Source organism: Ochotona princeps, chromosome 18 (assembly GCF_030435755.1).
Source record: "Ochotona princeps isolate mOchPri1 chromosome 18, mOchPri1.hap1, whole genome shotgun sequence".
NCBI classification, from domain to species: domain Eukaryota; kingdom Metazoa; phylum Chordata; class Mammalia; order Lagomorpha; family Ochotonidae; genus Ochotona; species Ochotona princeps.
Genome location: NC_080849.1, coordinates 21,958,834 through 21,981,085, shown reverse-complemented (window position 1 = coordinate 21,981,085; position 22,252 = coordinate 21,958,834). Strand labels below are relative to the sequence as shown.

The 22,252-nt window shown below is 38.9% G+C and overlaps 1 protein-coding gene across 3 annotated transcripts in view; it reads left to right on the top strand.

Moving 5' to 3' along the window:
* ARK2N (arkadia (RNF111) N-terminal like PKA signaling regulator 2N) overlaps positions 1–22,252 on the top strand; it is a 68,686-nt gene that overhangs the window by 17,286 nt on the left and 29,148 nt on the right. For all 3 annotated transcript variants that reach the window (XM_058677153.1, XM_058677152.1, XM_004579524.2), the window contains exon 2: positions 4,750–5,534. In XM_058677153.1, coding sequence (XP_058533136.1) covers positions 4,820–5,534 — 715 coding nt within the window. In that variant the 5' untranslated portion in view covers positions 4,750–4,819. The remainder of the gene's footprint in view (positions 1–4,749; positions 5,535–22,252) is intronic.

The following is a 22,252-nucleotide window of genomic DNA, read 5'->3' as shown; positions in this document are numbered from 1 at the left end:
GCATGAGAAAGCAAGATTAGAAATAATGAATTATCTAATGCTATGGTGTGTACTTGTGAAGCAGTAGTGTGTTGACTGATGCACATCTTGTAGATGTGGGAGCTGCTTGAATGTTTTTAAGTTCTCGGGTGGTGATGTACAATAAAGAAATGCAGGATTGCTAGCAATTGGAATGCTGTTTTATGTGACTGCAGAGCACAGTATTGCTTAAACTAGTATCTAATGTATGTGCCTGTGTCATCTTATGGTGTCACCTTGTGGTTTCAACTGAAAAGTGCCTGTGGCAATAGTAAACTTGTAACAGCAAATTACTTCAGTTTGCATTTGTCGTGCCAAAAGGACAATCCAGTTTTAGCTTATTCATCCATTTTAATGGAATTGTCATTGTTTAGAACAGAAAATAATTTATTGCTTTTTATCATGAATTTTGCAAAGCCATCTTGAATATTTGCTTTTTTTGGATCCCTGTTTGAATCCTGGAATATCTTGCTCTAGTTGCTTTTAGAAATTCTATGAGCAGTCTGCTGGAATTGATCAAGTTGAAGATAGAATGCTTAAGAATAGTGTAGAGTGGCCTGGTGCAATGGTTCAATTGGCTAATCCTCCTCCTTCAAGTGCTGGGATTCTATGTAGGTGCTGGTTTGTGTCCTTTCTGCTTCACTCCCTGCTTGTGGCCTGGGAAAGCAGTAGAGGATGGCCTAAAGCCTTGGGACTCTGCACCCACATGAGAAACCCGAAAGAGGCTCTGGCTCCTGGCTTCAAATAGACTCGGCTCTAGCCATTGCGACCATTTGGGGAGTGAACCAGCAGATGGAAGATCTTTTCTCTTCTCTGTGTAAATATCTTTCAATAAAAATTAGTAAATCTTTTAAAAAATAATGCAGAGTAAAGTTAGTACCATAACACTATTTTGCAGGATGGGTTTGAGTTAGGAGGTAGGCATGAAGGCAATCAAACAGTAAAATAGCCAGTGGGAGACTGAATGGGGACCTGTTGCAGCCTTATGTCTTTGTTCTCTTGTTTTGTGTAATTGGGCTTCAGCTTCCCCAGAAGAATTTCTCTGGGTATAGTAATAGTTGTAGCAGTAACAAAAGCTGTACCTTCTTCAGGCAGAAAGCAGTTACAAGATATTTTCTTGTCTGAAACTAGTCAAGCAAGAGAGTTTAATGAGTGCTACTATGTAGCAATAGTCTTGGCAGTGGAGTCTGTAACAATTCTAGAGTAATGGGTAGATTCCTGATTGTTTCTTCATTAGTAGCTATGCTACAACATGGGACAGAAGAAACACCTCTAGAATTCTGTGCTGCTAAGCAGGTAACTCAGATCTGACTCCTTAATCTGATGAGGGAGGGGCTAGGTCATGATGTTGGGTCTTCTATGTATTGACAACAAAGTGGACAGATGTCGTAAGAGAGAAGAGTTGAGATGAATGAATGATTTAGTTGGATATGAAGAGGCTGATAAGATTTCAGGGAGATAAAAGAGGAATGAACTCTAACACTCATTAGGTTGAAGGGAAGAACAATATGGAGAAAATGTTTTTATTTTCTTCTTCTTGTTTTTTAAAGATTTATTTTGTTTCAAAGGCCCTATTGCAGAGAAAGAAAGCTATCTTTCTTCTGTTGCTTCGCTCTAAATGGCTGTAATGATTGGTCACAGCCAGGAGCCTAGACTTCCGTCTGGGTCTCCCATGTGGTAAATGGGCTCATTCCACTGCCTTCCCAGGTATTTTAGCTGGGAGCGGGATGAGAAGTAGAGCCAGCACTTAAACTGCCTCTCACAGGGGATGCTGAGGCTTACCTTGCTGTGTCAAGTACTGGTCCAGGAGGCAGATATTGTTTAGATAGGAAAAATGTTATATATTTAGTTCTTTGCCTTAAATTCACTGTGACTGTTAATCCAGGAGGCTGAAAGCCTTTTATCCCATTACGTGATGCATTTCCCATTTGACGATTTTATTATATCGCTGTCAGCAATTTGATTGTGCCTACAAAAACAATTGCGTCTCCCAAAACAGTTAAGGAAAATTAGCCAAAACCAATATTTGCAGTAAATAATCTGGTAGTTTGGGAAGTTTTAAAATTTATGGCAGCTTTTCTTCTTGTGTTTAAGGCTAAGGTGCTAAATTTTTATCTCACTGCAGGGAGTTTTACCAAAGCTTACATTTTTGTTTTCTGTTACTTTTTCCTCTCATTTTTAATCATAGCAAGATTACTGTAAAAGTGGAAAACCTAGTAGAATTCACTGACTATATTTGACCCAAATTAGTAGTCTGTTATCATGGCCAGAAAAAAGTACACTCCCTTTTCTTCCAAAGGCTGCAGAAGAACTGACTCTCATTTTTATTATTAGAAAATTTGGGGTTTCTATGCTGTGTGTGGGATTATTTTACATATGTAATATATTTAGATACTTTTTTCATGCTTAAATAGCTAGCATGCTTCATTTGTTTGTTGGTTTAGCTGCTACTCCCTCTGTTGGCTTTTTGAGGTGTTACATTCCATATGGACCCATGTTAGTAGAAGACGTTTAGGCCGTTTATGCTTATATTCACTTCAACTAAATATGGTTATGAGTAGACCCTTCAGGGAATGGCTTTGACGTGATAACTGCAGTGATCCTCAGTGTTCTGACATTCATGGATTTGATTAGGGAAGTTTTATCAGAATGCCTCTTTTGTCAGTAGCTGAGAACAGGTTGTCCATGAAAGACAAATAGGGGAATGAAATACTTACGTATTAAACAAAATAGTGACTTTGGTGTGTCAGAAAAATGGAAGTTTTTTAGATATCTTCTTCAGATATTCTTCTAGTTTCTGTCTGCTATAGATTGAGCCATCAGTTAACTTAGTGGAATGAAGTGATGGAGTTGCCTTATTGCATCTGACAGATTAATGTTTGAGACCTAAATAGGACTTCATTATAGTTGCCTTATGTGGTATCACATGCACAGTTGTGACCTGTTTACTTGACTTGCGCATTCTTCATGTTCTGTGGAGAACCATATAAAGTTTGCATTATGTAGGTCACAAATTTGTGGTTTAAGAAGATGCTTGTTCCTTGATTAGAGAGAGAGGGTGGTGGTAGCAGTGTTAGGGTCTAAGTATTAGCACACAGCTGTTTTTTTTTTTTTTTTAAAGATTTATTTATTTTTATTGCAAAGTCAGATATGCAGAGAGGTGGAGAGACAGAGAGGAGGATCTTCCCTCCGATAATTCACTCCGTAAGTGGTTGCAACGGCCGGTGCTGTGCCGATCCGAAGCCGGGAACCAGGAACCTCTTCCAGGTTTCCCACACAGGTGCAGGGTCCCAAAGCTTTGGGTCGTCCTTGACTGCTTTCCCAGGCCACAAGCAGGGAGCTGGATGGGAAGTGGAGCTTCCGGGATTAGAACTGGCACCCATATGGGATCCCAGCACGTTCAAGGCGAGGACTTTAGCCACTAGGCCATGGCGCCGGGCCTGCTCTTTTCTCTTAAATCCCTTAAGTCAGTGGAATATACTAAATTTTCTGGGGTCCCAAGGCATTTGGACTGGAAGTAGTAGCCACAGTTTATGTAACGAAAGTGCTGTTTAAACCCTAGATTCACATTTAGTAGGAGAGGAATATGAGAACTAGGTAGCACAGAGGAAACAACTGACTGTGGCTTTCCATAATTCCATTAGAATTTCTCCTTCTGAGGGGGTGCAGGCAGATTTGAGGCATAATTTGCTTTGCTTATTTGCCAGGTGCATGTAGTTGAAGTTTTTTTTTTTCTTTTTTTTAAGATTTGTTGTTTTGAAAGGGAGTGATATGGAGACTGATTTTGTGTTAGCTGGTTTCCTCCTCCAGTGTTGACAGTTAGCTAGGTCTGGTCATGTCAGGAATTCCATGCTAGTCTCCCACACGGGTGAAGGGGCCCAAGTCCCCTGGGCCATCATCTGCTGCCTTTACAGGTGCAGTAACAGGAAACTCAGTTAGAAGTAGATCAGCCAAGATTTGAACTGGACTCTGATTTGAGATGTTGGCTATGTAAGGCCTGCCCTGGAAGTTTTTGTGTTTTAAACATGAAGTGTATATTTGATGTTCCTTCAATGTAATTCCTACCCTGCCGCCTTTCTTGGAGAATTTGGGTGTAAAAGTAACCATTTCAAACCCTCCACTATTTTTAGGCTCCTCCCCCTGAGTATTCTTTTCCATTTGTATTAAAGTTGGAATATACATATTAACTTTATTAATGTTTTGAAAATCCTTTTCTTTAAAAATTTGGTTACTTACTAGCCTTGTAAGTGTAGTAATATAAGGTTAATAATGTGCCATTTTTAGTAGTTTATAGAACTTAAAATTTTGTTTTAAAGGCAGAGGTATGGTGGGGAGAGAGGGTCTGTGTGTGTGAACTCCTCTCTCCTGGTTTACTCCCTGCATGCCCGCAGCTGCTCTGCTTGGGCCAGGCTGATGCTGGGAGCTGGGAGCTTAATCTGGGTCTCATACTGGGTGGCGTCTGACTCCAAAACCATTGGAGTCTGGGAGCAGTAGGCCAGCTTCAGGGTGGATTGAGGCACTTAGCCAGAAGCTTAATCACTACACAGAACAGCCCCCCTGGTGATGGGATTTTTGTGATATTAAGCCCTTTGCATTTTACTGTTAAGCAAGAGATAATTGATACTATACATTTTGAAAGCCCATGTAATAATTTTTATGGCCATTTGGAAAAGTAGTGATGTTTTTATTGAATATCATTTCTGTTTATTGATTTTGTGTGTTTTCATGCAGGTTTCTTTCCTGTTGCATCTTTGATATCATTTCCTAGACTTTGCTCCATGATTTGATTTGAAATTCTGAAATGAAGATGGAGGAGGCAGTGGGAAAAGTTGAAGAACTCATTGAGTCCGAAGTCCCACCAAAAACATCTGAACAAGAGACAGTCAAGGAGGAAGCAGGTTCTGTGGAACTGGATTCTCAAGTTCCGAAAGACAGTGTGACGGATTCTACAGTTCTCTCTTCCATGCCCTGCTTGTTGATGGAACTGAGAAGGGACTCTTCGGAGTCTCAGTTTGCATCGACAGAGAGTGACAAGCCGACAACCGGCCGTGTGGATGAGAGTGACTCTTCTAATCACTGCATGCTTTCCCCTTCTTCTAGCGGCCACCTGGCTGATTCAGACACATTGTCTTCTGCAGAGGAGAATGAACCATCCCAGGCGGAGACAGCAGTGGAAGGAGACCCTTCAGGAGTGTCTGGTACCACGGCTGGGCGCAAGTCTAGGCGGTCTCGCTCTGAAAGTGAGACATCTACTATGGCTGCCAAGAAAAACCGGCAATCCAGTGATAAACAGAATGGCCGAGTTGCCAAGGTCAAAGGTCATCGGAGCCAAAAGCACAAGGAGAGAATCAGACTACTGAGGCAGAAGCGGGAAGCTGCTGCGAGGAAGAAGTACAACCTGCTGCAGGATAGTAGTACCAGTGACAGTGACCTGACTTGTGACTCCAGCACAAGCTCATCTGATGATGATGAAGAGGTTTCAGGGAGCAGCAAGACAATCACTGCAGAGATACCAGGTAGAGGATGTTTTTTAAACTGACTGTAAAGCATCTGATGGCATTTCTCAGCTCTAAGCCTCAGTTAGATGAGACACTCGAAAAAATCCAGGCGACCTGCAGCTCTGTAAATTTGAAGACTGCAGTCTATTAACTAACAACATGGCCAATGTAAAAAGACCTGCTCTGAGGTTTCCAGTGCACTTGGCACATTAGCAAACAAAACAAAAGAAAAACTTATGGTTAATAATAGGGGCAAGATTAATTTAAAGTGATGCTATTTCTCACAAATCTTTCTTCCTTTCTTCTGTCTCTGTAACACATTAGCTGAACTCCCATCATTGCCTTTTAAGCGTTGCTGAGATTTGCTGTTCAGCATTATTACCAAGTACGTTCTCAGGAATAGGCACCTTGCATTGTTATTATATAGCCACTGCTCTCAAGCCTGTGGTGTCTGAAATCACACATATTTTCATTATAGTTTTATAGTAACTGTTTCTCCTAAAAAAGGAATGTTTTGGTTTTTTTGGCCCTAGTTCAGTGCATGATGACCTAGTTAATTCTTATTGCACATTTTTATTCTAAGTTGTCACTCGTATTGAAGGTTGTGCAGAGGCTTCCCTTAATTCCTCAAAGTTTTTAAAAAGTTGGTTAGGAATTTTCTTGTTTTACCTCTTACTGGTCAAAGGGTCTGTAATTGATCACATAGTTGACATCTGCTTTTCCCGTATCGTGACATCTTTTACTGTGTACTATAAAGGCAGACTTGAGATTTCCTAGTGGAAAATAGATGATACTGAAGATTCTGAAGTGATATATTCCTATTACTGAAGAGACTCTTATAATTAGGGACATTTTGTTAACTATGTGATGTTTAATAGATCTTGGCAGCTTTGTGTATTACTACATTAAAGAGGGGAAAGTTCTGGTCTCCTGAAGCTTTTTAATGTGATTGTATTTTTTCCTAGTTTTCTGCTTATACATGAAGACAGCATATTGCTGATACTTAAAGAATATTTAAAAAAAAATCATATTGGTTAACTAAACTTACAACTAAAAACTTAAATAAATCCAGTAACAGGAATGATCAGGTTCAAAGCACTTATAGGCATTCAGCTAAAAATACTGAGTCTCATCCATTTGGTTTATTAAATCAGAATTTTAAAGTCTATAGAATTGCCTTTCACTTTTCCTCTCCATTGAATTACTTTCATAAATCCTTGTATTCAATTGTTGGAACGGGGATTTAAATGAAGCTCATAAGAGAAGTGGACTCTGGACTTGTTCTGAATTACTTTCATAAATGCTTGTATTCAATTGTTGGAACGGGGATTTAAATGAAGCTCATAAGAGAAGTGGACTCTGGACTTGTTCTAAGGCAGGTTCTGGGTATCATTCAGCTTCTTAATTTTAAGGAAACCTTGATAGTATGTATAATATGAATGTTCATGCATCTTACATACTGTTCTAGTTTATTAAAATCAAGATCATGATGGATCTCTTGGTACAGTATTTACTAAACAGTTTTTTATGTAGCCATCCCAGTACTTTATGGAAAGGGAGAAGGTAAATGGACAGAATGCTCTTTGAAGATAGAATCCCATTGTAGAGGTCAGACACTCTCCTTGTTTGGCTTGTGTGGCAGAGGTTAGGTATGCTTTGTTCAGATTTTCTTAACATTTTTGCTAATTGAGTATCTTGACTACTATTTAAAGCTTCTAAAACACCAGTGGCCTGTTTCTTGTCTTTCTGAATTTATACCAAAGCAAATTAATCTGAACCTAGAAGTAGTTTCTGTTGTTCATGTTATTTCATGTTGTTTTGTGGCTTTTAAACATACCTAATTTTTAAGGTAGTTGTGGGAAATCTAGTGAAGGGTCAAGGTGCATGACTATCTGTGCTGTGCTTTGCACAGGTTAGACCTGCATGAATGGTCTTTTCTAGAATTTCTCAAAGCAGAAGAGATGAAACAAGCTACAGTTTAGGCATTTCAGTTTAACTGTTCATATTATTAGCTCTGAAAAATTGTGACATTGTATATTTTAATACTTCCATTTTCCAAGTTGCAGTATGACCTTAGACATACAGACTAAGGGCAGTGAAAAGTTGTATAAATTGTAAAGGTAGGATAAATGATGACTGTGATCATTCAGGTGGACTTAATCTGGATGAACCCAATAGAATCTCTTGGATGTTGAGATTTGAGTGCAGCTGTTTGCAAAGAATCCAAACAAATTGTAAAAATAGAAACTAAGATTCTTGTTCTACTATTTCATCAAGGTGCAACCAATTTAGTAATTCAAAAAATGTTTAACTTACAAGTTTTTGTTTGGCATAGTTAATGTGTTTTTCAAGGTGTGCAGATAGTTAATGATATAATTTAGTAGCTGAATTTAGTAGCTGGGCAGCAGATGTTTAATGCTTATGGATTTTTTTTTTAAGTTGATTGTCTGCAAGGCAGCTCATTATCAGTACTACACCATTCTCTCCCTGAAGTTTTTGGAAATACATTAATGGTTTGCGATTCTCTATGGAGATTTATTAATGCAATTTTAGCAGTAATTTCATTTAGGGGACTTAAAATGAGCAGAAATACAGTCTTATGGTAAATTCATAGTATTTTATAGTGAATTAATATAAAAGTATTATGTAATTATCTTGAGCATTTAGGGTTTCTCTTAAGCATTTGATTTATTTATATTTATTTTGGGTGTGTGCTTTGGTTTTTTGCAGTTTTTATTTTTAAAGATTATTTTACTTGAGAGAGAGACAGACAGACAGACACATAGAGAGATCTTCTATGCTTCCATCTGCTGGTTCACTCCTCAAATGGCTGCAATGACCAGAGATGGACATATCCAAAGCCAGGAGCCAGGAGTTTCTTCTGGGTCTCCCATTGGGTGTAGGGGGCCCAGAACTTGGACCATCCTCTGCTGCTTTTCCAGGTCGTTAGCAGGGAGCTGGATCAAAAGTGGAACATTCAGGACAAGTGCTGGCACCCATATGGGATTCTGGCATCCCAGGCAGAGTACTATGCGCTATACCACTAAGCCAGCCCCTCATCTTTGCAGTTTTGTGATCAGTTATGTTTGCTAGTGGGGTTAGTTTCTATATCACATCACTTCGGAGTCTAGTACTTTGATCTGTTGGAGGTGCTTTGATTCCATATGAAATCAATATTGGACATTAGCCTTCATTTCAAGGAATTAATTGCCTGAATAGACCAATGTATGTATATAAGTATACAAGGATAGCAGGAAAAATTTTTTCCTGTAGATTTTTTTTTTCATAAATATTGAACATAGAGTGAACTCAGGGAAACTTCACCTTGTCTTAGCTATAATGGCCTGCTTTTGTGTGGTGTAGCAATCTACTATATAAATGCTATTCTGATTAAGGCTCTAAAATGTATTCATCGTGGTGGGTAGGAATTGGCTGTCTTGGCTAGTATGGGTTTTTTTAGGAGAACATAAAAGAGGCTGTTGAGAACAGTTTTCTGAAATCAGCTGAATTCGCAGTTCATGTGATCAGGCCAGGCCAGCTCAGCCCCTCAGAAGCTAGGATCTCTGCACCCCGTTGCTGAGCATTCATATCAGGGCAGTGAATTATGTCATGATAAGCTGTCTTTTACCTTATAGATTTTGTGGGGGAGATTATATACTTGACCAATTGACTTGCTTAGAAATTGAAAAGTTATTTTAAAGTAGCAAATCCTTTGTAGAGCTTTGTTGAAGTAAAAAAATGTAAAGATTCGGATCAAGTATAATTACGCTTTTTTGTTAACTTTTTAAAATGAGTATTTTAGCATGTTACCTTCCATAACAGCACAAAATTTGTCATACTAGATATATTTCAGTATTTCTTTTTTCTGTTAATATTGCATTTAAAAATGATTCATTATTTGAAGGACAGAGTAATGGAGAGGGGTGGAGGGAGGGAGGAATCTTCTATCTGCAGAATCATTCCTCAAATATCTGTAGCAGCCAGGGCTGGTTTAGACTGAAACCAGTAGCCAGAAACTTAATCCCAATCTGTTTTTTTTATTTATTTATTATTTTTAATTCATTAATTACATTGTATTATGTGACACAGTTTCATAGGTACTTGGATTCTCCCCACCCCTCCCCAAACCCTCCCACCATGGTGGATTCCTCCACCTTGTTGCATAACCACAGTTCAAGTTCAGTTGAGATTCCCCCATGGCAAGCATATACCAAACATAGAGTCCAGCATCTTATTGTCCAGTCAAGTTCAACGTCTTCTTAGGTATACCCTCTCTGGTCTGAAGACAGAGCCAGCAGAGTATCATCCCGATCATTAAAAGCTCCAACATACCATCAGCAAAAATTTACATCATTATGGAATTATTTGACATAGTAATGAGTAACCAATATGTTAAAAGTAAATGCGAGTTCTTAACCACCTTCTGTGACCACCTCATTGACATTTCAATTTTAGTTTATACACAAAATATAACATACATAACATAACATGTTATACATAGCATCATATCATCTTAAATTAAAGCAAACGTGGTATTTAACCTTTTGGGATTGGCTCATTTCCCTTAGCATTATGGTTTCCAGTTTGGCCCATTTGGCCACAAAGAACTGCATTTTGTTTTTTTTAATAGCTGAGTAGTATTCCATGGAGTAGATGAACCATAGCTTTCTTATCCAATCCTCTGTTGATGGGCATTTTGGCTGCTTCCATGTTTTTGCAATTACTGATTGTGCTGCTATGAACATAGGAGTGCATGTTGGTTTCTCATAAAACAAGTGTTCTGGATATATTCCTAGGAGTGCTATTGCTGGATTATACGGTATGTTGATTTTGAGTTGTTTGAATGTTCTCCATACTGATTTCCATAGAGGCTGTACCAGCCTGCAGCCCCACCAGCAGTGGGGTTTTTCCCCGCAACCTCGCCAACAAGTGTTGTTGGTGCTTTTATTCATGTGGGTCAGTCTTATTGGCGTTAGGTGGTACCTCATTGATGTTTTAATTTGGATTTCCCTTATTGCCAGGGAACTTGAGCATTTTTTCATATGTTTGTTTGCCATTTGGGTTTGTTCCTTAATCCCAATCTGGTTTTTTTTTTTTTTTTAAAGATTTATTATTATTGGAAGGCCGGATATACAGAGAGGAGGAGAGACAGAGGGGAAGATCTTCCATCCGATGATTCACTCCCCAAGTGAGCCGCAATGGGCCGGTGCTGCGCTGATCCGAAGTCGGGAACCAGGAACCTCTTCCAGGTTTCCCACACGGGTGCAGTGTCCCAATGCATTGGGCCGTCCTCGACTGCTTTCCCAGGCCACAAGCAGGGAGCTGGATGGGAAGTGGAGCTTCCAGGATTAGAACCGGCACCCATATGGGATCCCCGGGGCTTTCAAGGCAAGGACTTTAGCCTCTAGGCCATGGCGCTGGGCCCAATCCCAATCTGTTTTATGGGTGTTGGATCGAAACTCAAGTTACTTGGGTTATCATCTGCTACCTCCTAGACACATGAATAGGAAGCTGGATTCTCAGCAGAGTCAGGATTCAATTATAGGCACTCTTCGTGTGGGATGCCAGTGTCAGGCTAATGATACCAGCTGGGTTGGAAGCAGAGTCAGGATTCAGTCCCAGGTTTGGGATCCCAGTGTCGTGATCTCCATGTAGCCGGTGCATGCAGTGCCTACCCATTTAATATTAGGTTTTCAGCATTCACACAAAACATGGTGAGCTGTCATGAGTTGTCTCATAATTAAAAATCCTGTGAAGCAGCATTTTGTAAGTTATCATCAGTAAGTAGTTCTCTTATAGTGAATCAGTATCAAGTTCTAAAAAGTAGAGTCCAGTTTAAGTCATTACAAACTATGGCAGACTTAATATTAAGTAGCACACATGAGCCCCTTTTACTTCATTTAAGTAATTGTCTGACATTGCATTGTCAACTAATTAAAATGTATCATTTAAATCTGGTTTTCCAGGTGTTGCAGTGATTGGGTGTGAAGTTCATAAACTTTGAAGTCTTGTTAGTAATATCCTTTGGAATGTTTCAAGGTATTTTTTGGCCAGCTTTCCTTAACTTATTATTCCCTGACTTATTATAGTGAGTTTCCGTATTAACTTTGTGCAGAAGCATAAACTTTTGATATGTCTGTTTCTCAAAATAGGATATATCCTGGTGTTAATAAAAGGACATGCAAGTTTAAGGTGAAAATGGGATCCTTAGTTTTGTTTTTAAAATAAATTTTTAGAGCAGCTTTACATTCACAGCAAAATAGAGCAAAAGGTACAGCATTCTCATTCACTATCGGCTGCTACAACCTGCATAGCTGTATCCTGTCATATCCTGCATATGAGTGTGTGTGTTACAAGGATGAACCCATGTTGACAAGTCCCTGAGTGGCTGTTAGGGTCCAGTCCTGCAAGGGCTTGTATGGGTTTTGATCTGTGCAGTATGGCTCTCGTTTTGAGGCCTCAGAAATTCCCTAATCAGTGTTGGTTATTGATGACCTTCTTTATGAGGCTGCAGTTTATCTGACCTCACTCAGAATAAGTGTTCTCATGTCATTTTCTGAACTCAGCTTTTTTTTCTTTTAAAAGATTTATTTATTTTATTACAAAGTCAGATATACAGAGAGGAGGAGAGACAGAGGGGAAGATCTTCTGTCCGATGATTCACTCCCCAAGTGAGCTGCAACGGCTGGTGCGCACCGATCCGAAGCCGGGAACCAGGAACCTCTTCCGGGTCTCCCACGCGGGTGCAGGGTCCCAAAGCTTTGGGCCAGCCTCAACTGCTTTCCCAGGCCACAAGCAGGGAGCTGGATGGGAAGTGGAGCTGCCAGGATTAGAACCGGCGCCCATATGGGATCCTGGGGCTTTCAAGGCGAGGACTTTAGCCTCTAGGCCACGCCGCCGGGCCCTGAACTCAGCTTTTAAATACCCATTTTTATTTTTCATGGAGAAATGGGTAATATCAAAATCAAAGGTGGATCAAAGTTGCCATCTGATTTCCTGTCGTACACTTAAATTTGGATTATCCAGTACTTATAATGAAACTTAAAGCTTCATTTTGTTTTTTCATAAGTTAAATAGTATCCTTTGGGGAAAGGTATATCCTTGAATAAGTTTACATATAGACAATACAAAGTTTTTGAACATTTATTTATCTATTTGAAAGGCACAGTGTGAAGGAGAGAGATGTTGGCTGGTTCACTTCCCAAATATTTGCAGCATCCAGGGCTGGGCTGAGCTGAGCTGAGCTGGAACCAGGAGCCCAAGTACTTGAGCCATCGTCTGCTACCACCCAGTGCCTTAGCAGGAATCTGGACTGGAAGTGTGTGGAGTAGGCAGGCCCTGACCAGCTGTCGGGATGTGTTGTGGAAGTGTCTCAAGCAGTGACGTAACTCTCTGCCACAGTAACTGCCCTTACACAAGATCTTTGTTTTTTCCCCTTTTAATGATTTATTTATTTTTATTGGAAAGGCAGCCATTCAGAGAGAAGGCAGTACCCTCAAGTAGTTAACAATGGCCAGAGCTGATCCAGTCTGAAGCCGGGAGCTTCTTCCAGGTCTCCTGTGTGAGTTCAGAGTCCCAAGGCTTTGGGCTGTCTTCCACTGCTTTTTCCAGGCCACAAGTTGGAATTTGGGGCACAAACTGGTACCCATGGGATCCTGGCACATGCAAGGCAAGGATTTGGCCACTGGGCCACTGTGCTGAGCACAGAACAAGACTTTTTAAAAAGTGAAGACTAAAAGGTGGAGTGATCGGAGGAAGAATAGGTAGGTAGTTGGAAGATTGGTACAAAGATTTTGTGAGGATTTTATTTACTAGTTTGTCTGATACCCTTTTAGACAATAAAAGTGGCTGAAATGGCTTGTTCTTACTTCTAGGAGAAAGTGATATCTTGTTGCTTGACATGTTCATAAAAAGCCAGTGTGTGTGATGAAGATGAAGTGTGATTCCAGAAACTCAGTGGGGTAAACATTGTGGAGCACTTCTTAGGACTCTTCTTCATAAGACTTGGTGATGTAGAGAGATGGTATAAACCCAAGATAGATTGATTCTGTCAGTCATTTATTTGTTTAACAAGTACCTCTTCACCTAGTGTAGAGCTTTGAGGGGCGCAGCAGCAAATGAAGTCTCTTTCTTTCTTTTTTTTTTTTTTAAAGATTTATTTATTTTATTACAGTCAGATATACAGAGAGGAGGAGAGACAGAGAGGAAGAACTTCCCTCCAATGATTCACTCCCCAAGTGACCGCAACGAGCTGGTGCTGCGCACCGATTCGAAGCCGGGAACTAAGAACCTCTTCCGGGTCCCCTACGTGGGTGCAGGGTCCCAATGCATTGGGCCGTCCTCGACTGCTTTCCCAGGCCACAAGCAGGGAGCTGGATGGGAAGTGGAGCTGCCGGGATTAGAACTGGCGCCCATATGGGATCCCGGGGTGTTCAAGGTGAGGACTTTAGCGGCTAGGCCACGCCGCCGGGCCCATGAAGTCTCTTTCATATCTAATCTTCTTTGAGGCGATATGATAGATTCGTTATAAGCTACCAGGTGGGGACATGCTGTGAATAATAATAGTAATGGAGCAAGATATAAGTGATGAAGATAAAGCAGGAGTGGGTAGAGGAGCTGTTTTAGATGGTGTTGGTCACAAGTGGCCTGAACGGATCCCTGAGAATGAAGGCTTCCATATAACCAGTTTATGAGGCTTGAACCAAAATGATCTAGCCTAGTTCATACACTGGAATCTTGTATCTTTTTTTATTGTTACTATTTTCTGTGATACAGTTTTGTAAGTATAGGGATTCTCCCCTCTCCCTCCCTTCTCTCCTTCCCTATTCTGCCCCCACGACTATTTCCCCCTATTATTATAACAGTATAGTCCTTCAGCAGTAGTCACAAGTCCAGCATTCTGCTATTTAAGTATATCAAGGCATTGTGATTATAGGCAGTGGTAGAAATTCCAGTGTCATATTGTCAATTTATAGTTACAGTTTCATTTGACTAAATTGGAATCCTATAAAACTTCTCTTCTACTGGCAGTTAATGGGCATACATGTATCTACCTATTAGGAAAGTGCAAAATTATGTGTGAACAGATTACTGTTAACTTAGAGGCATCTATGTGTTTTGCACAGTGAGGGATTTGTTTGCAGAATTCTTTGTTGTGGTGGCTTACCTTTTAATTCCTTGCACTGGCCAGTATTTGTTAAAGTGAACAAAAAGGTATACACAGATACTGCATACCTTTTATGTGGTTTTCTGTAAGGATTTTGCCACTTAAAATAACTTGATAAAAATCAGCTGAGGATTATTGTATACTTAACTATAAACCAAGTATTTATTTTTATTGGAAAGTCAGATACACAGAGTGGAGGAGAGACAGAGAGGAAGATCTTCCATCCTATGATTCACTCCCCAAGTGGCCACAACAGCCGCAGCTTAGCCAATCTGAAGCCAGGAGCCTCTTCCAGGTCTCCCATGTGTGTGCAGGGTCCCAAAGCTTTGGGCCGTCCTCAACTGCTTTCCCAGGCCACAAGCAGGGAGCTGGATGGAAAGTGGAGCTGCTGGGATTAGAACCGGCACCCATATGGGATCCCGGCATGTTCAAGGCGAGGACTTTAACTGCTGTGCTATCACGCCAGGCCCTATAAACCAGCTATTAAAACAACTTTTTAGAATTTTAAAGTGAAAGCAGTTAAAATACTAAAGAATTCTAAATCAGAATTGTATGTTGCTATGGAGTTTAAAATGAACAAACTTCAGTGCCTTGGAGTCACCCTCATTACTGCTCCAGGCTTTTTCTGGTCAGCAAGGGTTGGAAACCACTTTTATAGCTTGTCAGTTGTGTAACAACAGAATACCTGCTCTCAGGCTACCATACTGAAGCAGTGAAAAATGACAATGTTGTATGAGTCATCCTATTATTTTTTCTTGGAATTCATTACTTTTGTTGGTTAATGAATTAAAATGCTTCTTATCAATGCTGTAACTATCAGGCTGTATTTAGCAATGCTTGAAACATTTTCCTGAGTAGGCATGTTCAGTAAAAATATACTTTTCTGGACGTATAATGTTTTATCAGATGACCTCAGTGTCTTTAAAGCTGAGGGGATCTGAGAGAGTGCCCAGGGCAATGATTTCCAGGACTACTTGACAGGGTTGCTTGTGTGTGATGGAAACTGCATGGTATCCTAGAAGAGGCCATGAGCTGGTTTTCTGAAATGCAGAGGCAGATGAGAGAGGTTTCTGCATGTGATGGAAATATTAACTTCTGTTGACACTGATGACGTGAGCTACCAACTCTGGGTCCAGGGAAGCTAAAATGCAGTTAGTTGGCCGAAGAGCTTTCCCTGCCAGTCAGGTGCTTTCGTGCGGATACCAGTCTCACAAGTACTGCCACCACAGTGGGCCTTGGGCTCTGCTGTGAGTTTTCAAAATGTAGTCCCAAAGACTTAACAGTGTTCTAGTTCAAGTTGCTGGAAATGGAAATATTACAGAACAATCTTCGAATCTATCAGAATATTGTGTTGATTAACTGCTTTTTGGATTGTGTAAATTTGTTTTTTTTGCACATTATATCTTGATGTTTTAAAAAGTACAATAGTAAAATTTCTTGCTAAAAAAATAGATGCTAAAGCAGGAAGGAGAAGTTTTAGTTAAAACTTAGCTTGCGTTTTGTTACATGTGGTTAGGATACAGAACCATATTTATACAATAGGAGTGATTCTTTCATTTATGCTTTTTTTATGCCAAAAATAACTTAAAATTGGGGAAATTTTAGTAAAACCAAATAGATAAATAGTTGATTCTTTCAGAAACTGTTAGCATTTATTCTCTATAAACACTCTTATGATTCTATTTTACCACCATGAAGTTCATGAATGAATGTACTGTATGAATGTTTCTATATCATCTTTCCATATGTCATGTAATGAAATAATTTGTAGCTTGTCTTTAATGAACTGTTATATTAAATGACACTTATATACAGGGAGAATGCTTTTTTTTCCTTTTAAGCAAGCATTTACTCTGTGGTTACCTTACAAAATATACAAGATACTGTAAGCAAAGCAGACTAGAATGGAGTATGATTTCATGCATGAGAAAAATACCATAATAGGCCTCGCTTGTGTGTGGGGATATGATATGTGCCAAGACTCTCAGTGAAGGCCTGAATCCATTGATAATGTTAAATCCCACACAAACTGCCTCCCAGTATATACTTGAACATAACTGATGAAGTTTGATGTACAAATTAGGCACAGAAGGAGCTTACTAAAAATAAAATAGAACAGTTATAACAGTATACTATAAAAATGTTTTATGAATAGTGTCTTCCAGAATACCTTACCATACCATATTTACTCTTCCTGTGATTATATGAGATGATATTGTATAATGATAAGATTACTCTTGAGGTAAATGATGTAGCTTTTTTTTTTATTTATTACATTTCATTTTGTGACACAGTTTCATAGGCTCTGGGATTCCCCCAACCCCTCCCCATGCCCTCCTCACTTAGTGGATTCCTCCATTTTGTTGCAATATTACAGTTCAAATCCAGTCAAGATTCTTTCATTGCAGGCATATACCAGGCATAGAGTCCAGCATCTTATTGTCCAGATGAATTCAGCGGTTTCTTGGGGAGACCATCTCTGGTCTGAAGGTAGAGCTGGCAGAATAGAATGATGTAGCTTTAGGGTTATTGGTCATAAGTGCTGTGGTACTGTGACAGTCTGGTGACTGAGGTAGATACTAAGTGACTAGGGAAAAGTAGCATAGAGAGCATAGATAATTCTGAACAAAGAAGGTCCCGCATTCATGTACCAAGGGGTTGGAACCGGATGGTGGCATGCACCGCTCAGAATAATACAAAATGTGAAACTTTAAGATTATTTCTAGAATTTTCCGTTCAGTATATTTCAGTCTGTGATTGCTGTGGGTACCTAACGTAGAGGAAGGTGAAGTCATGGGTAAGGGGACCTATTATATTTTTTTCGTTGCAATACAGATAGAGTCTTTTCTTGAACTTTATCTAAAAATTCAGTGCTTAAGGCAGAAAGCTGACAGATATCATCCAGTGGAACTTTTGAATACTCCCAAATAAAGGATACCTCAAGAGAAGAAAGATGGAAATAATAATTTCTTTGAAGGATATGTATTGAATTTTTAAATTGCTAGATAACAGATTTACTAGCTGGTATACTAGTAGCTTAATTTTGTTTTCAGTTCCTTATCTAAAAACTTAGGGCCTGTGGAGTATGTCAAAGTGAATCATCAAAACCACATCGCAGGTTTTGCAACACAAAGGCTGTTTTTGTGTGTAGCCTAGTGTTGGTAAATACTGGTGTTTTAGGTTTTCAGAATTTCTGGTAGGATGAAAATCTATTTTCAATAGAGATATATAACTTTGCTAACATTTTTTAAAGATATTTTGCATTCCACTGGTTTTATTTTTGAGGAATTGAATATTTGATTAAATAATCAGTTTGACAAGGGTTAATTTTGCCATTTAATGAAGCTGCAGCTTTGGAAAATATCTAGTTCTGTGTTTAGTGAGAGGAAGAATAAATATTTGGGGACTTTTAATTTGTTAGTAGCTTTAAAAAGTGTCACTGATTTTTAAATTTTTAAAGATTTATTTATTTATTTGAAAGTCAGTGTTAGAAGGGAGACGAGTTAGCTGGTTCACTCCCTGGATGGTCCAGTGGCCAGAACTATTCTGTCCAAAGCCAGGAACTTCATTCGTCTGGGTCTCCAGGGGGGTGACAGAAGCCCAAGCACTTGGGCCATCGGCTGCTGCGCCATCAACAGGGAGCTGGATCAGAAAAGGAGCAGCCAGGACAAGAAGTGGTGCCCCATGGCTCTTCATTTGCTACCCCACAATTCTGGCCTTATCAGCGGGTTGGCTGGCCTGCTAATTATTAATTAATTAATTAATTAAAGGTGTTTATAACTATTGTAGTAGATTGAGCCATGTTTTTTTCCTCTTAAAATTTTGAATTGAAAAATAGCTGATTGTTTTTCCTTTCAGAACTTGATGTATGAGAATTGGAAGTTAATTTTGGGGAAGACTTGTGAATGTGTTCAGTTTTAATTCTAAGAATGTAAATATACAAATATATATTGAAAACGACTAGTATGCCACCTTCTTCTGTTGTATGATTGTTAGATTTCCTGAAGTTAGTATTTGACTAGTGTAGGATTTGAACACTAGTCAGTTTGCAGTAAATAATGTGTGAAGTTTATTTTTTCACCATAAAATATATAGCAAGTTGACATAAATGGTTTTTCTCAAGTGATTGATTTATACATAATGCACTTCTCACTTTTTAAATATAAGTTTTGTATCAGTGGAAAGAGCATATTGGTGTTAAATGACTAACTGAATTTGATTTATAATCTTGAAATTGAGATATTTTCAGGGAAATTTATTCTGTCTTCACGTTCTTCTTGGGGTTAGATTTACTGCTTATGGAATTTTAGACATATTACTTCAGCATATTAATCAACATTTTAAAAAATGATTTATTTATTATTTATTTGAAAATCAGAGTTACAGAGAAGAAAGGCAGAGGGAGAGAGATTTTCCATCTGCCAGTTCACTCCCCAAATGTTTGCAGTGGCCTGAGCTGGGCAGGTCCAATGCCAGAAGCGTCTTCTGGGTCTTCCACGTGGACGCAGGGGCCCAAGTACTTAGACCATGCTGCACTGCTTTCCAAGGCGCATTAATGGGAAGATGAATCAGAATTGGAGTTGGGAGACTCAAACCAGTGCTTGTGTGGGATGTTAGAGCTACGGGTGATGGCCTTACTCAGTAGGCCACAGAACTGGCCCCAGATACATTTTTATGCATGTATAAATTTCTTCAAGCATTTAACAGGTTTTTGTTTCATAATATATTTTAAGTATGTCCTAAATTACTTTTCATTTTTAAAATAGAGAAACTCAGTTTGTCATTAAGAATGACAATGACTAATAAGTTATTGCTAATATTATGTTGACTGTATGTATTCTATTTTTTTTGTTGTTGTTATTGGGTAATTGAACAAGAGCTCTGTGAACTTTTTACCTTGTATTTAAGGAAGAAATTTTAATGTAGTGGAATTGTCATAATTTTTGTAATTAAAATTCAATTTAAGATTGACATTTTTAGTGTTTAAAATAAATGCTAATAATTCTAAAAAGCCTGTACAGAATTTTGGGTAAGTATGTGGAAGGAAATATTTTGGTGGGAAGAGAAGGAACATAATACACTGATTTGATTCATAAAACATGTTAAAATATTAAAAACTCATACTGAAGTGCAGTTTTACAGTCTGTGCTTTGGAAGTATGAAGAATTACTTTGTAGAAGGAAAAAACATGTTCACAAAAGTTTTTATCCTGATTTTCAGTTTCTCATAGTGCCTTAAAGATAATGGATTACTTTGCTAAGGAGTGTTATTTTTAAAATGACCATGCATAATTTGAAAATTCCTCTTTAAAATGAATTCTCTTCTGTATTATGGATATGTAGAGAGATATTAAGTATTTGAAGTAGTTCTAAATAATTTTTTGTTTACTAAACCATTATCATGGGTTACTGAGTTTTTTCCCACTGAGGAAATGGTATTCTTAGGATTACAAACACTAATACTAGTAGATAGGAATTACATTTGAATTAGGTGACGGCAGTTTTATTTATTTCAAAGATTTATTTATTTATTTATTTATTTATTTGAATGAGTTACAGAGAGAGAAAGAGAGACATCCACTGGTTCACTTCCCAAGGCTGCAACAGCAAGAGCTGGGCTCATCTGAAGTCAAGAGCCAGGATCTAGTAGCCAGGAGCTTCAGCCAGGCTTCCCACACGGGTGCAGGGGCCCAAGGTCTTGAACCATCCATCCTCCACTGCTTTCTAAGATATATTAGCAGGGAGCTGTATCAGGAATGGAACAGCTGGGAGCACCCATACAGCATGTCAGTACTGCAGGTGGAGGCTTAGCCTACTATGCCAGGATGCTGGCCCCTCATTTATATATATTTAAATATATTTATACTTTATATATAAAAGATTTATTTAATATTATTAGGAAGTTGGATCAGAAACAAAGCAGCCAGGATATGAATCAGTGTTTTCTATGGGATGTTGATGTTGAAGGCAACAATTTGACCTGCACAGTGTCAGATTCCTTAATTTTTAACGTTTGTTTATTTAAAAGGCACAGAGATATTTTTTCCTGTCTACTGATTCACTCCCCAAATGCTCACAGTAGGTGTATCTGGACCAAGCCCAAGTGAAAAACCTAAGACTCCATCTAGGTTTTCCTTCTAGGTGCCAGGCCCTCGAGTACTTGAGCCAATGGGATAGCATAAGGAACAACATTCTTTGAAAGATGGAGTTCCCATCTGATACTTTACTTCCTGAAAGTCCAAAACGGTTATGACTGGGTAGCACCAAAACCAGGAGCTGGGTATCATTACAAGTCTCCCATGTAGATAGATAACAGGAACTCAGTTACTTGGGCTGTTGCTACAGGGTCCTAGGTTGTGTTAGCAGAAAGCAGTAGTCCTGTGTGACACATGCCTCCCCCCACCTCCCTTAAGATATATGTATTTGAAAGGCATAATGACAGAGAGGAGAGAGACAGAGTTTTCATCTGTTCATTCACTCCAAATGGCCCTAACTCCCACTTACGTATAGTGGGAGCCTAGACGCTTGGTTCATTCTCTGCTGCTTTTCCCAGCTCTATTAGCAAGCTGAGTAGTTGGGACTGGAGCTGTCATTGCAGGCATCTTAACCGTTAACCTACATGCCCACCTCATGGCATTGCTGTGTTGCTATTTCAGTGCCTAGTGGTTGTCCTGCCTTCATTTCCCCTGAATTTCCCAATTTTCCTTGACTTTTAAGAGGGAAAATGACTGTGTTCTATTTGGATTTATATGCAGGCTATAAAGGGATAATGCTAAAAAGAGATGTCTTCTAACCTATGAAACTAATTCAAACATGGTTGGAATGCTTTTCGTCTAAGAATAAAATCTCACATCTGGTTATTTGACTTCTAATATGTACATATGGAATTTCCCTTTGTTTAATCTAGCAGGTGATTAAATTCACTCAAGCTTGTTTTCATGGGATAGAGAATTAAAAAGATTGTAGTATTCCATTTAAAAAATTACTGAGCATTGTTAAAAGGGGAGAAAGAAAAGTCAGGAAAGGAGTTGTTGTAGCTTTGTTACTGACAGGTTGATATCTCCAACTAGTATTTCTTTTTAGTTGGTGCCATTTAGAGTAAAGTACACCCCAGCAAAGGTAGATGTGCCTTTTGATTGCCTGCTCATAGTGTGCTTTCTGCCTCGCTCAGACTAGTTCAGTGTTCTAGGACATTACACACCTGATCATCTCAAAGGAATTTAGAGAGCAGATTGGAACAGTGATAGTCATTTGAGCCAGTTTTTAAGCAATAGCTTTAAAATTATTGATGCGTACTATGTATTGTTAAATTTTGGAGACAACATGGTGAAATTAAAATCTGAGGTTTAATATTTGGTATGAATTTTAAAAAAAATCTAGAATAAGAGATTCTGTTATTTTGGTGTATCAAGAGTAAAGCTTACTTTTGTTACCAAGTCATAAATTAACTCAGTGTTACGAAGGTATATGTATGTGAATGCATATTCATGTTAAGAACTCTGAAATAATCCTTCCTTTTTTGTTTTTCTTTTAATTTTAGCAGTGACATACTTAAGGCAAAAAGACCCTAA